The 19,440-nt window shown below is 39.1% G+C and overlaps 1 protein-coding gene across 2 annotated transcripts in view; it reads left to right on the top strand.

The window, feature by feature from the left end:
* Positions 1 to 4,736: 4,736 nt before the first annotated feature.
* Positions 4,737 to 19,440, top strand: part of MTMR7 (myotubularin related protein 7) — a 41,434-nt gene continuing 26,730 nt past the window's right edge. The window contains exons 1-3 of one of the 2 annotated variants that reach the window (XM_079306725.1): positions 4,737 to 5,027; positions 15,967 to 16,089; positions 17,565 to 17,727. In XM_079306725.1, the coding sequence (XP_079162851.1) occupies positions 5,004 to 5,027; positions 15,967 to 16,089; positions 17,565 to 17,727 (310 nt within the window). In that variant the 5' untranslated portion in view covers positions 4,737 to 5,003. The remainder of the gene's footprint in view (positions 5,028 to 15,966; positions 16,090 to 17,564; positions 17,728 to 19,440) is intronic. The other variant, XM_079306724.1, reaches the window with a different exon arrangement.

The raw sequence follows: 19,440 nt of genomic DNA, 5'->3' as shown, positions 1-19,440 counted from the left end.
CTTATACAAAGACCAGGGAATACATTTCCTTTGTTATCTACTTTTTCTTTCTTCTCTAGTCTTTTTTCCCCTAAACCCAAATACATACCACATCCATATCTTTTTCTTCATGTTGGGAAAAATGCTCTAGGCAGACCATTAATATGGTCCCATAAGCTAAGAAAATTTTCTTTGTGAAAGTGTTGGAGGATGCCTTGCTATCATGTTATTTTTCATTGAGAAATACTGCTTCAGACTACACACAGTTGCAGTCTACTTTTAACTCTATATCTTTATTTTCTTCTCCTGAGTTGTTGCAGAGCCTCTGACTGAATGCAAATGGTCTAAGATAAAGGTGTTTTTATATATATCTTGTTTTAAAATTTATTTATATTCTTTAAAGTCATTTAAGGGAGTATTTTGTGTCTAAGATTCAGGACAAGCTAGTGTAAAGGTAGTCAGAATATGACAGATGCCACAGTTTGGAGGCAAATCTCTAAGCAGTATTTCACCACTTCAAGAGTTTGGGAGTTTTAAATCATCTTGTGGAAGAGTCTGTTTCTCTACTGGCTGTATTGAGAAGCACTTCTTTCCTCCTTGCCCCTACAATCCATATTGTAGTAATTGACCAAGCCCTACCTGTGAGTGCCAAGCTTTCCTTTCACTGTTGTGTGTGCTATGACAAATACCAGTTCCAGGACATCACAACTGACCTTCCCTCAGTATATCTCCAGCTGGTGGTGTCAATAAGCTTTGTTATGAAAATTAAAGCATTTCAGAGCAACAGGATTCAGTATTCTAATCTTGTTGAAATGCTCTTATTTAATCAACACATCACTTTGGCATAATCATACCTGTTTCTTCAATTTGTGAAATCCTCATGTAAGTAACTGGATATATATCCTAAGTAATTCTAGAGATTTTCCTATTTTATTTCTCTACTATGCATTTCTTGCCAGTTATCACAAACCTGGCCAGATATCATGTGTGATGCATCATACATCATGTATCAAATGTTATATGGTGTGTATTGTATGATATAAATATCAATTTCTTTATCTGCAGAAAAGCATCAAAACCATTCCAGTCTCCAGAGTCTGGTTGGTATTTTTTCCTGAAAAAAAATTTGCTTTTATAACAGTGCAACAATATTTTATGGCAAGGCCATATCAAAGACTCTGAGCAATTCTTGAAGGAGAAGTTAAAAGGTCAAACCTAGTAACAGTCAAGTTAAACAATAAAGTGGCAGCTGCTTCTTGCATCCTTTACCTTGTCACATGCAGTTCCTGCTATGTTAACTGGGGGTGAAGTCTGTGTGTCCAAGTTCATTTGCCAGGAGAAGGTTGCATGTTCTCTAGAAAAGTTCAAAAGTTATGAAACAAATATAAACAGACACACTGTTTCTGAATTTGTGGTACTTATTATCTCGGGTGTAAACATGTTCCAATTGAATTAATCTTTATCATTTGACAAGTGGCATGAAAAACACTGATGGAAGGAAATAACAAGAACAAATCTTATGAGGAGCAGAGCAGCTGAGGGAGCTGGGGCTGTGTATCCTGGAGAAAAGGAGGCTCAGGGGAGACCTCATCACTCTCCACAACTACCTGGAAGTTGTAGCCAGGTGAGGGTTGGCCTCTTCTCTCCAGCAATTAACAAGATGAGAGGAAATGGATTCAAGCTGTGCCAGAGAAGGTTTAGGTTGGATATTATGTTTAATGGTAACATGTTCAGGTTAATGGCTGGACTCAATTATCACTGAGGTGTTTTCCAAACTTACAGATTCCATAATTCTAATAAATTATAGGGGTGGTTTTTATCTTATGAAGGTGTTAAACCAGCAAAGTACTGTGAAATTATGGAAGAAAAGAATTGGAACTACCAAGTAGTTACGTGACATTCTTGTGTCTTATTGGTGTAGAAAAGTAATGTTTGAAAATGCATTCATATACTGTATTTTATGGTAAAAAGTGGTACTGTTTCCCTTTTTCTACTATTAAAAGTCTAATTTGCATCTTGCTAGATATTTTCATTAGAAGAAAACTGACACGAAAGTCAGTTGGCTTTGATATAGTCATATTTGGTTTGTGTGTAATTTTCAACCAATAACGTACAAAGACCTGCATGATTAATTGCATGAAAAAGACTTGATGCCCAAAACCCACTTTTTGCCATCAGCGGGTCCAAATAAATTTCCTTGGTGAAATGTCAATCTGGGTTTTTTAACGCTCCATTGCTTACCCACAAACCCAGGGCTGCACTCAAACTGTTTGCCTTTAGCCCACACTAACATGGGCTGAGCCCTATCTCCACATCCCATATACCAGTCTCTTTAGTTGGAGGATTCTGTCACCTTGGCTATAGCTGTTACAGCAACAAAGCTGTTATACCACAAATTTTCAGTTATTTGCTTCCCTACATGTCAGTATTTCATTTATATCTACAAATTTGTAGACTAAACTTTAAAATAAGCATTAGAAGTACCTAAGTGCATTCTTTGATTTTTGTATTATGTTAAAACGCAGCCCACAGGAAACTACCCTTAAACAAGTAAGATATATAATTGGAAAACACAAATAAATCCACAAAGTCTTCCCCTTCTAACATGTTGGTTCAAATCCAGGCCAGGTAGGTAGTGTGCAAAATGTCTGAGCATTTGGATGACTCCACTGAATACAACAGAAATATTTACATATTGGAAGTGAAATGTGCTTTCAGGTTTTAATGGATGAGACTGAAAGCTGACTTTGTTACTTATGGATGGAGAAAATAATTACACTGGTGTGATTCTATTCATTCCATTCCTTATTGACCAGCCTTCTTCATGGGAAATAAATTAAGAGCTTTATTGGCACTTTCAGAAGGTAGGTCAAAACCTATGTAGGCACGGCAATTTAATTTTCCTGCCTCTGTATCTTAGTCAATGTCAGAGAAGTAATATGCAGAATTATTTTTGATTATACCTTTGCAGAGGATTTAATTTCCAGACTGTTGAGGCAGTAGTCTTCATGGGTCTGAAGTGCAAATGAAAAATATAAGAGAGGTTTTAGAAGTCTGTGCTTACTAAAGCTTTCCATGACAATTGCATTAGATGTAACTTTTATCTAAACCCAAATTCTGTTTACAGCTGCATTCACCCATCAATTATTTTATCAGCCCAAGACAGGCCAAAATCTCATGTTTGCTACATGATTGCTACACGAACAGCAATGCTTTAACTTTGCATCTACTGATGAATGTGAAGACGAGCTAAAGTGCATTACCACTTAGATCTGGAAGTTTTCCTGACATCAACTGTAGGACTTGAACTTGTCTGTGATGAATCACAAGATGTACCAGAGTAAAAGCATCTCTGGAGACTGAAAGGATAAATGGACTTTCTTCCAAATTTACTCATTCATGGTAATGCCAAAAGATAATACACATCAGCCATAGCTACAAAGGAAGCATATGGTTGGTTAATTCTTAATTGATTCTGATGCTCTGGCCTGAAATAGAGAATAAAAATATGCCACTGATCAAGAATCTTGTGAAGTCCACACTTTATGCACATTTATGGATGCTATCCAAACAGCAGGTGAACTATGAGAAGAAGGTGGGCACAAATAGGTCAAAATGGGAGTGACAAGCAGAATGGTCAAATCCAGGGGTGACTTACTTTCCACTCATGATAGTACAGCTTCTGTCTCCTCTACCCCAAGAGCTGATATTAAAAAAAAACACAGAACAAAACAAATCCCACACTCTTGGTGCCCTGGGTTTTGTGGATAAGAAATGGAGGGGAAAAAAACCTCTTCTAACCCTTCACTAGCAAGAAAGTGACAGGATTGGAGAAACTTTGGAACCAGTGCAGCTGTACCTATTGTTCCCTTTCCCTTGGGGTAAAATGCATGTCTGTTTTTGGTAACCCTGTGCTATTTTCAACCCATTTTTTTAACTTTCACAAAGCAAATTAAGTTTGCTCTCTTTTCTACAAGGCAAGAAAAAGCTATGGGGAGAGTTTCTCTGCTGTTATCTCTGCTGTTCTGGAGCAGAGTCCTCTTGCTCTGGGGTTAGTTTGAGTTTCCACATGTATTTCTATGCCTCCATGAGGCTATCCCTGCTTGTGAGGAATTGCTGGAATACCTTGATCAGTATAGAATACCTGGGCATTTTATATTTATGGTGTATCTGAAATACTATACTAGGACCTCTAGGCATTTGCACATTGGTATAAACACTGACAAGTTTCTCTTTTTGCTGTGAATATGGTAGCAATTCAAAGATGGGTAGAGATATCTTCACACTGGTAAACTGGGAAAACCATCTCAGTGTAATTTCTTTTTGGTCCAAGAGGAAAGACATCTCTGGCAATAGGTAAGGCTATGGATGGGAAAAGGAATATCTGGCATAAGGCTGAAAACAGTGCATCACAGAAAATACTCCCTTATGCAAATCTGAGGATGCAGCAATGTCCTGAATTACAGACACACAGAGCTTGAGATAAACAAAATTCAGTGTTTCAGTTTCAGTAAGTGCAGCTTTTGTCTTTGAGCTACTGTGCGTGCTGGGCCAGGGAACGACCAAAATGTGGGGAGGCGACCTCAGACAGAGCTCGCTTTATGCTTCCGAGCCTGTCTCCCTGGAAGAAAGGGCAGAGCGATGCGATGCTCGATGGCACAGCGGGGCGGGCGGGCTGCGCTCCCGGTGCCGCGGGGCCGGGGGCGGCGGGACCGGGGGCTGCGGACCCAGGTCGAGCCGGGCCGAGCCGAGCCGATCCGGGCACGGAGCATCCCCGCCGCCGGGGCCGCATGGCAGCTGCCGGGGAGGTGGAGCCAGTCGCTGACCTGCGGGCATCGCAGCACGGGCGCATCATCTGCCGGCAATAAATCCCCCCTTCTTCCTTCCCGTCCGCGCCGGAAAACGCCAGGAAGGCGTAAAATGAAGCTATATGATTAGAAAGCAATAAATCGTGTTTGCGAGCAGGGCCGGAGGCAGGCGGGGAGCGGCCAGGTACTCGGGCGGTGCCGGAGGAGCTCGGCGCCATGGAACACATCCGGATGCCCAAGGTGGGTCCCGCCGCCGCGGAGCATCCCCGCGGCCCCTGCCCTGCTCCTGCCCAAGGAGCCCTGCCTCAGCCCTGCCGGCCTGCGCCGCCTTCCCAGCTTGCCGTGATCCCTGCCCGAAGCAGCGGGATGCGGGCTCGTCGGGCTCCGTTCGGCGCCTCCCCAGCGCAGGCACTGCCCGGGGCTGCAGGGATCCCGAGCGGAGCGGCGGCACCTGCCTGGCACACGCCTTTCGTTCGCACCAGGGTGCCACACTCGGTGATGCATTGATGTAGTCTTTCTACAAATATCTTTGATCTCAGCCGACGTAATCCGTCTTTTTCTGCAGCTTTCTGAGCGCAAGGCCTGTATTTATTAACAAAATTGCCACCTTGCGCCAAAAAAAAAGATACAGTTTTAACACCTAAAGGGGTTAGATTAACTAACCCTTGCTATTTCGTAATGGCAAAAAAGTGAACCAGAGCAATATGTTAATTTGAAATGGGATGGGATATATTTTCATATTTATTTATTTATTTATTTATTTATTTATTTATTTGTTTGTTTATCTATTTATTTATTAAATAACCCAATCCATGAAATTAAAAATTTATTTGTATTTATTATCAATATTTAATTTGCAAGGTGAGATAAATGTGATGGCGTGAATTTGAGACTGGGGCCTTGTTATTTGTCTATCTTTTTTTGCCTTTAGGTGTTAAGCAGTAAATCTATTAAGAATATAGGCATTTATAACAACTGCCTTTCTTCTAGTCTCATTTCATGACCTGTTATCAGCCTTTTTGGGAAGGAAGAATTTCAGAATAGTATGGTTGTATCCTCTTGCAGGTAGGATACAATCAGTGGAAGTTGTCTGTACAGATGCTCCTGATCATTTGCTGGAGAATGTTGAAAATGTGAATGAGAAAATGTTGAAAACAAATTAACAAGGTTAGAAAAATATCCAAAAAGCAAATGCTTACATTTGCTGTGAATGGAAGAAGCAGGCAAGTCCCTGGTGCAGGCAATGGAAACTTATCTGTTTTCTTTTCTACAACCAGGTCCTGAAAATATTGCTCTGCATGTGTAAAACCCATTTCTGTATCTGGTACTGTGAGAAAGCACTGCACCAATGCCTTTGGTCACTGAAAACCTCAACTCAGTGTGAGGTGATTCTGCAGTCCTGGGTCCTGGCAGTCTCTTACATTATAGCTATGCTAAAAGGTATCTGATATAAGAGAGCGGTTTAGAAGGCATGATTTAATGGCACAAGTGGTACAAAAACGCTTTAAAATTTCCAATATAAATGTAGAAAATCAGCATGAGTCACTACTGAAATACTTAATCTCTCCAGTTACTCCTAAATACACTGAAAAATCAGTGTATCTACAGCTACCTGACAGAATTGATACCTTTGACTTTTTTTTAAACCCCTCAGCTTAAAATCAGTCACCAGAACTTGCAGGGATTTTTTTTTATCTGTTTTTACTGAATTTGGTTTTGATAATTTGGAGCTAAACATTAAATGATTTCCAATGCCTGTAAGGTAAAAATAAGTAAGGGAAAGCTCACAGTATCATGTGTTAGCCTCTGGTGTCACATTTCCTGACTCCATACAATCCTGTCCTGAGAGAAATTTGAGAAGTGACTGCCCCTCTCTGCAAAGGTATTAATCTCAGAATAATGACACTTTCCTTAATTCACAAACTCAGACAAATGGAAAATCAAGATAAATCCCATACTTAGCAAGTTAATAAACTTAAAAATATCTGAAAACAAAATTCCTGGCCCAAGTAGAAGCTTTTCCTTCAAAGGGAGATCTATATTACATGACACCCACTAGGTCTCAGCAATTGTTTGAAGTGAAATATGACTGTAGTGATTTATGGTTCACAAATATTAAAATTAACCTGATAAAACATGACACTAAAAAAGCAGAAGGTAATTCCATACCAGTTGGGTCAGTATTCATTAAGATAACTACTCTGTGTCAGAGTGACAGTCAGAGAGCATTTAGACCTGGCCACATTCTGCAGCTTCTCAGCATCTACAGTTGTATTAGGTTCCAGCTCTTCCTTGTTCCATTAGTGTCCATTTGTGGAACTCTTTGTGTGAGTTAGTCAGAGCTCCTTGCAGACAGGATGACACTCTCTGGCTCCATAGCCTGCATGGAAGCAAGTTCCAGAAGACATCATGGCTTTATAAAAATTACCTTCTTCTGTCTATTGAAAGGTCCTGAGTAGTTTTCTTCAGTATTACTTCCTTCTAGCTTAAAGGATTTGTTCAATAAAAATTCCCTGTTCACCTCATCCATACCTTCACAGTTAATCTTGATCACAACCCACCAGATTCTGATAATTTCAGAGAAATGCCATCAACGACCCCAAGACCTCTTTCCTATGTCCAGTCCATTGTTCTGTAGATATATTTTAGGTTGTTTTTCCTGGAGGTATTCTACCACATCTGTCTGTGTTGAAGCTCCAATGTGTCTCTTTTGTCCACACACTTTTTTGCAAGTCTCTTCTGGAGTAGGATTTCCCACTGCAGAAGCCATTCTGGTGCTTTCCCAACAGGCTGTGTGTATCCACCTGCTAACACCTGCAACTATTTGGTGTACTGACCAACGTTGTCCTATCATTGTACTCTTGGTAGAAAACAGGGTGCACAAGTGATGTATGCCTGCATGAACATACATAGGCAATATATTTCCACAAGGTAAGTACCATCCTATGTATGAGGGCTGTAATTTAAGTTTAAGAGTTGGAAACCATCCCTCATTGCTGAATAGAATTATATAAAACTCCCATACCCTTTTAAAAATTAAAAATTAGTAAAACCAGTGATTGACATGAGTTTGGATTGAACAGCAAGATAGTTCAGGATAGCTCTCCAAATCCAAAATATGATCAACAACTCATAACATTCAGAAAAAAAAATCAGCAATACTGCTGAGAAAATTAGAAGAAGCACATTTTATGAGCATGTGTAGAGATATGTGTGGCCATGGACAGGGTGATAGATACAGACCTGTGTAGATATGCTCATAGAGCAACTCATAGGGCAACACACTGTAGCTAATCAGTTACTTTATTTTATTTGTAACTCTTCATATCATTTGTGTTTGTATATTGGCAGCAGGCCTACTTAATGGCCTTATAGTAAAGAACACATCGGTTTATCCCTGGTGTACTAGCTGTCTTCAGTGTACTTTGCCCAGAAATTCTTTTGGCTCAGTGTTAACAGAATACTTGGGATGACTTGAGTTGCTCACGTGCTTTCGTTTTTATGATGTTACAGTGAGGTATTTCCTTTCAATGACTTGTCTCTCAGGCAGAATTTAAGATCTGCTCCCATGTTAATGACAAATATCTCTACCAGTGTATTGCTTCAGAGAATAAATTTCCAGCATGTAAACGAGATGTCTGCTTTTGTATTCAATCTACTTTCCACAATTCTTACTTTTAATAAAGTTATATAACATGCCCTTTTTCACAAAGTATCCATCAGGGAACCCATATAATTTGTATCCACTTTATAGATGAAAATGTAAATGGCAAAGTGTTACCAGGTGTCAATCTAGATCAATAGCAAAATTGAACCAGCATACCCAGTCCTTACTCTCCAACTACATGTTCTGGGTTGCTGGATCTCCACCTCTTTTTTAAGGTAAATTGGCATATTCTACCATTGCTGAGATGTGATATTATGGTTACATTCTCTGTATCCTACAATTCCTTTTGGAAAAGTTTGATTTATTTCAGTTATGTAAAAAGGTGGCAGCAGCCCTGAGGTGATATCAGGAAACACCTGGGGATATGGACTGGTCATTTCCCCCACTGGGAATGGGGAAGGGAGTGCCACAGGCACTTCACTATAATTCTAGGGTTTAGCTAAACTTTGGTTTAGTTTGCTACTTGGAAAAGGTGGAGGAGGTGAGGCTGGCATGGCTTTTGCCTTTTATTGGTGTTTTGGGTCATCAGGCTGCAGCAAACACGACTGCAACATCTTTGAAGTGCCAAGTTGATTTTCTGCTTTCTGAGTATTGTGTGAAGGTGGTTTCTGTACTAAGTATACAACTTAGAGCAGTGTGTCTTGTAATTCAGCTGGTGTTTTCTGATTTCATAACTCTTTACATCAGGGTTAAAAATTGTTTGGCTTTTTCTGGGTCCAGTAATGTTTAATGGCTTCAAATATGTCATACTACTTCACTGTTTTAGTCAAATGATGCATTAAAACATCTACACTAATCCTGGACACATTTAACTCTGATTTTGTGAGCTATGGATTTTTTTCTTATTAATAAATCTTCCTTATTTCTTTGGGTTCTATTTATTCCATCTTTGTGCTATGAAACTTTGAGCCCAAAGGATAAATTTGATACAAGTGAGTAGCATACTATGCCAGAAAATGTTCTGTTGTAACATTAGACTTGAGGTGATTAAAATGAAAATAGGAGCTGAAGAAAATATCCACATATTGTGGGATTGGACTTAAAATATCTGTTTGGAATTGTGCTATAAAATATTTGTTTTGAATTAGAGTCATCAAGCTACCTTCTTATTTGTGTGAGTTTGATTTAAACAAAATCTTGTAACAGACAGTATTTTCAAAATATTTAGCCAAAAATGTTCAGAAGATCACACAGTCTTTCATATTTTCAATAATGTGACACTCAGTAAAGAGGTAGCTGGATAAAGTCACAAAACAAGCTCTAAAAATCATGGGTAGTCATGTATTTCAATTAGTTGCCTTGGTATTTATGTCTAAACCACTAACTCTAAACCTTATTACAATTGAAAAAATAGTACTGAAAATCATTAAGACAGCATGTCTGCAGTGTCCTCTTTGATTTTTGGTTGTTTTTTGGGTTTTTTTGGGGGGCTTTTTTTGTTTTGTTTTGTTTTTTGGTTTTTTTTGGGGGGGGGGTTTGGTTTTTTTTTGCTTTTTTGGTTTTTTTGGGTTTTTTTTTTTTGTTTGTTTTTTTTTGGGTTTTTTTTTTGTTTTTTTCTTTTTTTTAGACAATAGGGGACTGAAGTTGGAATAAAGGATTCAAGAAGTTAGGCTTTGGGGTGGTCAGGGCTGGAATGTCTAGAGCTGCTGTTAATGGGCCCAGATGGGTGGCATTTGAGCTATTGCTGTCTGTAAACTAAAGCAATGATCTATTTGAAATAGAAAATGCACACTGACATTTCCTGCTGTTCAGGTGTACTCTGCTGAGAAAGACAGGTCCCTTCCACCAGAAAAGGAAGTCCTACAAATAAATTTTTAATGCAAATCTCTTGTGGCCTACACAGCTGAAATGGCTTGGTACTGCTGCTCTAAAATAGGCTGCTGAACAGAGTATGGTTTTAAACATGTAGCAGAAAAGCCTGTATCAAATACAGGAGTTCAAAGATATATTTCTCTTCAGAATCCCTTGGCTGCATGCAGAATTCTTTCTCCTTAAATGTTTTTTCAGAACCAAATCTAAAATATATTAAGATTTACTGTCTTGAGGAAGCCCTATTTTTCCTAAATTAAAGCTCTTATACAGAATTTTTAATAGAATACACTTAGTTCCTCTCTTCTCCTTTACTAGATAAATGACATCTAATACAGACTGAAAGAGAAAACTTTATTTATGAGCCTTGTGTTATGATGTAGACACCATATTGTAATGCTCAATATTCTTGTAATAGGTTTTTGTTTACTATTGTCATTATGCAGCTGCTATTCAGGTGTATCTGATAATGTGGTACTGACCTCAGTCCTTTTACAGATCTTTGCAGGCAATAGTTTCTTTTTTTAAGTCAAATTATTAAGTACTTTATTCTCTGTATTGCTATTATGAATCATTACTTATCCTTTCTTCGGCTCTTTTCCTCCATTTCAGTTTCATCCTCTAGAAAATTAAACTTGTTTAGATTTTTCTTGAATATTTTCCCCATTCTGCCAGATTTGCCCTGAGTAAACTTTTAACAATGCATACCTTAAGGTGTCTTTGCTTAAATTTAATTATTTATTTTTGGCTTTGAGTCTTCTGACATATGCAACCATCTAATTTCATAGACTCTGCATTATTTTACTGCACTTGGGAGATCTTTTCAGAGAGGGAAATACAGAAAAGTAACATGCATCAAGTACAGTTTTTATGATTCTTATGAAATAGAATAGAAACCACATTAAAAGGAGCATCAATTGGCAATTCAGTTTTCTTTTATTCTTGCTCCAAGATCATATAAAAAAGATCACTTATTGTATGTTTTTTTTTAACGAGTCCAACGCTGCTATCTTTGACTTGGAAAAGAAAAGTAATAGCATTTGGTCTTTTACATGTTGTCTTTTTTCACTCTCAGGAATTATGCTAAACACATGGACAGCTGGGGTCAACCAGGGTGAAGAAAGCTCAAATATTCCACTTGGCCTCAAACCATACCAGCTGTGCTCCTTTTTTCTCATTAGGTTCAGGCTTTTGGCTCTCACAAGCTCTTCCCTTTGCTTTTGTCTGCCTGCAGTGCTGAGGTCAGTGAGAGTCCTGTCATGAATTCCCAGGATGCAGCTTCTTCTTGTTTTACTTGTGTGCGTGTAACCTCACCAGGAGAGTAGGGAAGGCAACAGAAATCCCTGGTCAATCTAGGACCCCAGGGAGATGGACAAGAAGAAGCCTTTTTGGGGCAAAGTGTGCACCCTTAGGGCCCAGCCTTGGCTTTGGGTCAACTTTTTTCATCAGCAGAGATATTTGTGAAAGTGGCCCTTCTTGATCCTTGAAGAATCACTGAAACTCATTTGTACAGCCAAATTTCAAGGTACTGCATCAGCTTTTACATGAAACTTGCCTTCACAGGTTACTGTAGAGCAATGAATTTCAACTGTGTGAGCAATAGAGAAGCTCCTGAGGATACTCCCTGCTTACCTTTAGTTGGCAGCTTTCTTCTTGCTGAGAAGGTTTTCTGGCCTTTCTCCTTGGGATAAGGAATTAGAGGAGATGATTCAGTCAGGAATGGGGAACAGCTGGTGATACAGGAGCTGATGTCTTGTTCTTGGCTGACAAATAGGCTTTTCAGCTTCTTCAATATACTCTGTGGTAATGGGCAGTCTGAGCCTACAGTCTGAACAGTTCCTGCATTTATCTGTAAAAGCTTTCCCATGTGGAGCTGTGAACAGCCTGAAATAGTAGGGGTAACTTCTGCACTGTTTTGTGATGCTGTGTTTGGAGGCACTGGAACAGCTTAAAAAAGTGAGAATGAAGGTTGCATATTCAAAAATAGGTCATGCAGTCAAAGCTTATTAAAAAAGTTATCTAAACTAAAAATGAAAACAAATAAGGGTACATGAATATTTTTAGGAATAACATTTTGGCACACAAACTTTTCCAAATTCTTTCAGGGTCATATGCTTGCTGGTCCTCCTTAGGTGGGAGTCCCACTGAAACCGGTGGGAGTTGTGCCTAAATAAAACCTTGGCCCATGATTTTCCTTAATATGACATTTTTTTTCTTGAATGACCTCCTGGCAACCTTGTTCATAAGTCATTTGTCATGTTTAAAAAGTGCCTTCCATCTGTTCTTAATCTGTGTTCCCTTTAACTTCTATTTTTGTCTCCTTTTTTCTGTCATCTGTGTTGCATTGGAAATAGAGTTTCTGGGCAACTTTATTTATCTCCATGTAAGTGGTTGTAGTTATTGAAATAAATCTCCTGGTGGTCTTTTCTTTAGGCCTAGACAACCACAGTCATCAGGAAAGGAAAAAAAAATAAGCAAGGAGAAAAAAAAAAAAAGAGATAGGCAAGAGCTTCAAATTAATTATTTAAATTATTGAAGTTTTACTTAGATACCTCTCTCTGACTGCCTTGGCTATTGCTCTCCTTTTAATTCCTTATGGTCTTCCAGCTCTCAGCTCTACAGACTTGTGTTTTCTGATCTAGTCCTTCACACCAGCTGTTCCTTTTGTGTGAAGCAGATGTCCATGATCTCTATGCTTTTTCCTGACATGTGCCAGTACATACATAATTTCCAGCATTCTCCAATAAAGTCTACAATTGTTCAGGTGAAAACGTGGAGTCTTGTTTTATAGGAAAAAGAAAAATAGAAAAAATAATATTTTTTAGATAGTAAAACTACTGTTCTTCCAAAACACTGTTGCAGTATGTGTTCCCCTCTTGTGGAAATGAACATGTTCCCATGCTCTCTATTCCCAAATTCTCTAGGTTTAAAAACACTGCTGTACATGGCTTTCTTTTCCTGGCTGTGAGAGTGCAGAAGAAGAAAGAAGGATCATTCTCTGAATCCTTTGACCAGCAGAATGAAATATAAGATTGAGCAATGCCTCATTATACTGATGGACTAAATTTGTCATTAATAAATATAAGATAATGCACATGAGGGGGTAGATCTTAACTTATGTATGTAGACTAAGAGTTACAATTGATGATTCTAAACAAACAAACAAACAAACAAACCCCAAAGTAACATAAACCTCGCTGTGTTCAGCAGAGGACAAAAAAGCAAGCAATGTTTGAGAACTTTAAATCAACAGCAAACCAGCAAACATCACTATTCTGCTGCACAAACCACAAAAACCTGTTGTACATCCAACTTTTGGATTCTGTTTGGGCTTTTCCCAGGAAGCAGACCTCATGCAGAGTAACCAGAACTGTGGAAGAGCTTGTCTGGAATTGCTTTTTTAAAGGTCACAGCTATGTAAAGATGGGCTCTTCTCTCTTGGAACACGAGGATGGAGGGAAGGGTCTGTAACAACATGTGTGGCACATTACTGGTGACAGATTCAAAAAGAGCAGGAGGAAGGGATTTTACTGGACAATGCACAGCTGAAATGTGAAGTTCACTCTCACAGGGGGTTGTGGCTGCCAGTGAGTTACAGATATACCAAATGTTATTTAATAAAATTAATGGAATGTAAATAGAGTTATGGCTGTTAAAAAGTGTGACCTCATCTTAGGAAGGCCCCAGAGCTGGGCTGAGATCCTGAAGGAGCATGAGTACATGGCTGCCTCTCACACTCTTCCCTCAGCTGCTGCCACTGTCTGTTCTTGAGAGACAAGCTGCAGGGAGAGGTGAATTCTCATCTCCCCTGGTGCAGCCACTGCCTTTGCTTTGATGAAATCAGATTCACCACGCAGCTCTTACTGCAACTGTTCTATTCATTCAGATCCAACCTTTAATTTATTTGTAGCTCTCTATTAAAAAAAGAACAAACCACAACCAAAGAGGAGCTTTGTTGGTTAGCATTTTTCAGTCATGGGGCTGTGATGGATGAGTGGGGCAGGATGTGACCCAGGAGGTCTGGGAGTGCATCCCTCTGCCCTGCCCTGCTGTGTGGATGCCTGCTTTGCTTGTGCTCCCTGGCCCATGCCTGCTCACTTTGTAGGCTGGGGTGGGTGATGAGTGCCTTGTGCAAGACCAGTGCCTGTTCAGCAGAGTGCTTGATGGCTGGACTGCAGTGTGGGGACTTTCTTCATCCAGATAGTGCTGATTTTTATTGGTTTTGTGAGTTCCTTTCAGAAGGGCACTGCCTATGTTTTTCTTTTCTATAGTACCTCCTCTTTTGCTTGTTGCTGAATGCTTGCTGGGTTAATATTGTGTTTCTTCCATTCCTTCTCAAGCCAATATATGACCTCTGAAGTAGATGGCCCTGGGAAAAGGCTTCATCCATGCTTTCTAGCAGGATTTTTTTTGTTTAAATAAATAGTTTTATTTTTGTTTAAAACAGATTATAACTGGCCTTGAGGGAGATGACTCTGCTTTAATAATTGTTTGATTTTAAGCATTTTGCTACTAAACTGGCTTATTTTAATTTTAAGGTTTTGTTTATTCCTATTTTTAAAATAGTGCATTGAATTTGGAATACACATTGCAAACATGTAATTCTCTGATGCTGTAATTCTGTTTTTCAGGAAAACCAACTAATATTAGCTATAAAATTGTAGTAGGTGATCCATCAAACCCATGGTAGCAAATTGCTAACTGTTTTGGGAAGGTTTTATCCCACTGAATATCCAACTTGTTGATTGTTTTATTATTCTGGTTTCTCAGTCAGAAATCATAGAAGGCTAGAAAGATTTGTGTTCAAAGGGACCTTAAAGATCATCTAGTTCCTACCCCTAATAGGTGCCTATAGTACATGCCATACACAAAATACTAATGATGTATGAGTAACAAGCTGATGATCTGAGAGTTAATAATATGTTGTGGACTCTCCTGTTTTCAGGAGTGCAGCAAAGGGAGAATGCCCATTTTGTGCCCAAGGTGGGAGTGCACTGGAAGTGGAGTTCTTGAGTCCCATTGAAAAGTTACCAAAGGCAAAAACTTCTGGTGTGACCTTTGCTGTCAACCCCAACAGGAATGTAGAGACCAGCATCAAAATGTTTCTTTCCAACTCTTTTAGCATTCTTTTAAATATTAACAGAGATTTGCATGTGAGAAAATTTGCCTAATTGAGACCCATTGAAGAAAGATACTCTACCACTATCTCCTTCTCCTTCTCCTTCTCCTTCTCCTTCTCCTTCTCCTTCTCCTTCTCCTTCTCCTTCTCCTTCTCCTTCTCCTTCTCCTTCTCCTTCTCCTTCTCCTTCTCCTTCTCCATTTATTATTATTATAATTTAACTGGAATGGCTTGAATGGAACTAGAGTTTAGCTGAAGAACAGGCCCTGCCTTGCAGGACTTTGGTAAGATGAGATCACAAGGAGAAGCTCAAGCAAGAAATTGTGTTTGGAAGTGCCAAGTAACAGGTTTTTGGATACAGAGGTATCCACCACAAGAGAGGGGAGAAAATGAACATTAAGAAAGATCTGGAAATAGATAATATAATATAATCACAGTTTCTCATATAGTTGTACTTCTTTGATATTTAATGTTGTGCTGAAAAGAACTTTGTAATAGATGAAACGTGAACATCAAGCTCTCTCTTGATCTTTCTGTCATAGCCTAATAATTTCTTTTTTTTCTCTGTCACTTTTTTTGTATAGGTGGAAAATGTTAGGTTACTTGATCGTTTATCTTCAAGAAGAGCTGTGGTGGGAACCTTATATTTAACAGCTACCCATGTTATATTCGTGGAGAATGGTTCAGAAACTCGCAAAGAAACCTGGGTATGGATTTTTTATTATTTCAGTTATTTGTAAGTGCATGGCACTTTACTGATGGTAATTTGAAAACTGCTTCCAAAACAGTACAGTAAGAGAAGTAGACGGGCCTTCACTGTATGAATACCAGATGTGATTGACTGAGGAACAGCTGCTGAGAACTGCACCTGTTGCTCCTGTCATCCAGGAAGAGAAATGCCTAGAATGTGAACTGCTTCCTTGGCTCTGTCAATTCTTGGCCTTCTCCCTTACTGCTCGTGCTGCATCAGTGATTTTGTTGGTTTAGTGCTTTAATTTTTTTTTAAAAAAGTAGTATTTTGAATTAACCGTTTTGATTGATTGACAGCATACATTGCATTTTCTTGTGCTTTAACCCCAGCCATTGACCAAGCCCTATGCAGCCACTCTCACTCCCCCAACCAGCAGAATAAGGAGATAAGCCAAAGGGTAAAAGGTAGAAAACTCATGGGTTGAGATAAAGACAGTTTCATAGCAAAAGCAAAAGCCACACACACAGGCAAAGCAAAACAAGGAATGAATTCACTGCTTCTAGGTGTTCAGCCATCCCTGGGAGAGCAGTGTCCCATCACACACACAACAGTGACTTGGGAAGGTGAATGTCATCACTCCAAATGTGCCCTGCTTCCAGTTCCTTCCACTTTACACACTGAGCATGATGACATATGGTCTGGAATATCCCTTTGGTCAGCTGGGGTCACCTGTCCTGGCTGTGTCTCCTCCCAGCCCCCCTTGCACTCTCAGTTTCCCTGCCAGCATTGCAGTAGCCTTGGCTCTGTGAAAGCAATAACAAAGTCATCTCTATATTATCAACCCTGTGTTCAGTGCAAATCCAAAACACAGCCCCATGTCAGCCACTGTGAAGAAAATTAACTCCACCCCAGACAAAACCAGCATATCTGCACACATACAGGTACAGCTATTGCTTAGTATCATATATTTGGGAGTATTTTATGTAGTTTAATTATGCACTCCTTGTTCATTTCTGCACTAACTCCATCTTGCTTTGATACCACTATTCCTGACCAGATTTTTATTGTAATGTTTCATCTCATTTGATGCAGTACTTAAAATCATATCAGCATCACCATTCTACCCATGAGGAGGCACAGTATTTTAGCCTTATGTAATTGATGCTGGCTCATCTTTTCTCTGTGCAAATAGATGAAAAGAGTTTTGACAGCCACTAGCTTACACTAAAGCAAACAAACAAAAAGCTTTGAGTAATGTGAGCAGGCTGATGTTTGAGCAGCTGAAACACTCCAGAAATGCCTCTTTGTCTGCAGGTGATGTGTCAAGCTTGGGCCTGAAGCTGGAGATGGGAACCCAACTACAAGAGGAGGAGTGTGAGGGTTTTCTGAAACAGTAGTGGAAGCTGCCCTGCCTTCTCTGGCACATCATTATAAATAATTACTTCCCTTCTAAAAGATTTGACTAGCATAACTCTTTTCAATTCCCCTCAGGTTCTCCACAGCCAAATTTCCTCTATTGAGAAGCAAGCCACCACTGCCACTGGCTGCCCATTACTGATCCGCTGCAAGAACTTCCAGGTCATCCAGCTGGTGATCCCTCAGGAACGAGACTGCCACGATGTTTACATATCTCTGATACGTCTGGCTCGACCAGGTATGGGAAGAAAACAGCACAAAAATCAAGCTTCCTCCTGAGGAGGGAGAATTTAATGGAAGAAATGCATCTGTGCATCTGTGTCCTTTGCAGGTTAAGAAAAAAGATTCAATAGTGATGTGTTACGAGAGAAATATTGATATAATCATTTTTGGAGCAGTGAAGAAAGCTCATTATAACAAGTAGTTCACTCCATAATGTATGACATGAACTTCTATTTAAAATAATACTCTAGGGCATCATGGACCATAAAATACATTATAATGCTATTTTTTGTGCAAGTGGATGACTTGTGTAAATTTAGGAGAATATTCTTAATTCAGGTAACTTTTATGTTCCTTTTGGAACAAATACTTTAGAATATATTTAATGGTCCTGTCAAGATTTCCATTTTGACTTTCTGTGCTGTGCAGAAATTCCTTAAAATCAGTGAAAGGTTTTGCAGCAAGTGGTTGTTTTATTTCACTGGACTGCCTGCGTTTTGGCCTATTATTACCTACATTTTGAATATGCCTTGTGTGTTTCTGAATTCAGTTCAAGATCCTTTTGAAATCTTTCCCCTCTTCAATGAAAAACCAAATCTTGCACCAACATTTTATTGCTTACATTAAAGCTCCTCTCTGTGTTCTTCTAAGACCCAACTGACAAAGTTTCTGGATTAGCTTATTTTAAGCTATGACTTTAGAAATATTTTTCTAAAACTTTTGTTCTTTATTATTATTTTAACAGTATGCAAAAAATTGTCTACTGTAGTCTTTACAAAGCTGACAACAACTCGCTTTAATTTTTTTCTTGTTAGGAGACTACCAATTTTACCTACTGTGTAGAAGGCAAAAAAATTGCACAGTTCACCAGCACAGCTACTGAACTTTACAAAGTTCTACTAGTAGCAGTGGTACTATATAACTGTACCAGAAGTAATGTGGTAATCTAGGTAATGCAGGATGAAAGTAATCAGAGAAATTTAGAACACTTAGAAAAATTCCATCAATGGTTCTGCTGATGAAAATCTGGATTCATTCCATGCACCTCAGCTGCAAGTACATGTTCATATATGCTGGAAGGCATGTGATTCTGTAATCCCTTTTCTTGGAGGCAGGAGGAAGTGTGTGTGCTGCTATGCACCAGAATGATGAAGGGAAGAGTAGCTGAGGACTCTGAGTACAACTTTAGTACTGACTGCAGTGGACAAGAAGGTCTGAGCAAAGAAGATGCAGTAACAGCACTGTAACATTAGTTCTTTGCACAGTTCAGCTGCACAGCAGTTTTCCTTCTCCAGAAAACTATCTGATCGTGATTTGAGGCAGGAAAAAAAATCTTACCTACCTACTCAAAAAGAAGGCTCTGATTCAAGATGAGTCATTTGTACCTGACAGTGCCCTTCAGTGTCATTTTGTCAGGGCTTGAAGCTCTGCTTTCTTTAGGTAATACAGTTACTCAGCATTAGAAGATATGCTTTACTCCATGAGCAAACGATTTGACCTAATCAGGCTCTACTTTCCATTCTCTGCCTGTTCTTTTCATTCATTCTTGAGAGAAACTCATGTTGTATACTGGCTTAACATATTCTATGCTATCTGATGTCCAAGTTACATTAAAGGTGAAGATTATGCTTAATTTTCTTTTTGCTAGAATTTTAATGAGATCAAACTGTCAGCTAAATTTGTCATTTTTGCTTAATTAAGCCATTTTGCAAAACAAGCTCACAATAAG

This window comes from Erithacus rubecula (assembly GCF_903797595.1).
Source record: "Erithacus rubecula genome assembly, chromosome: 5".
NCBI lineage: Eukaryota > Metazoa > Chordata > Aves > Passeriformes > Muscicapidae > Erithacus > Erithacus rubecula.
Note: the sequence above shows the minus strand (reverse complement) of the source record. Positions and strands in the feature narration are given on the sequence as shown.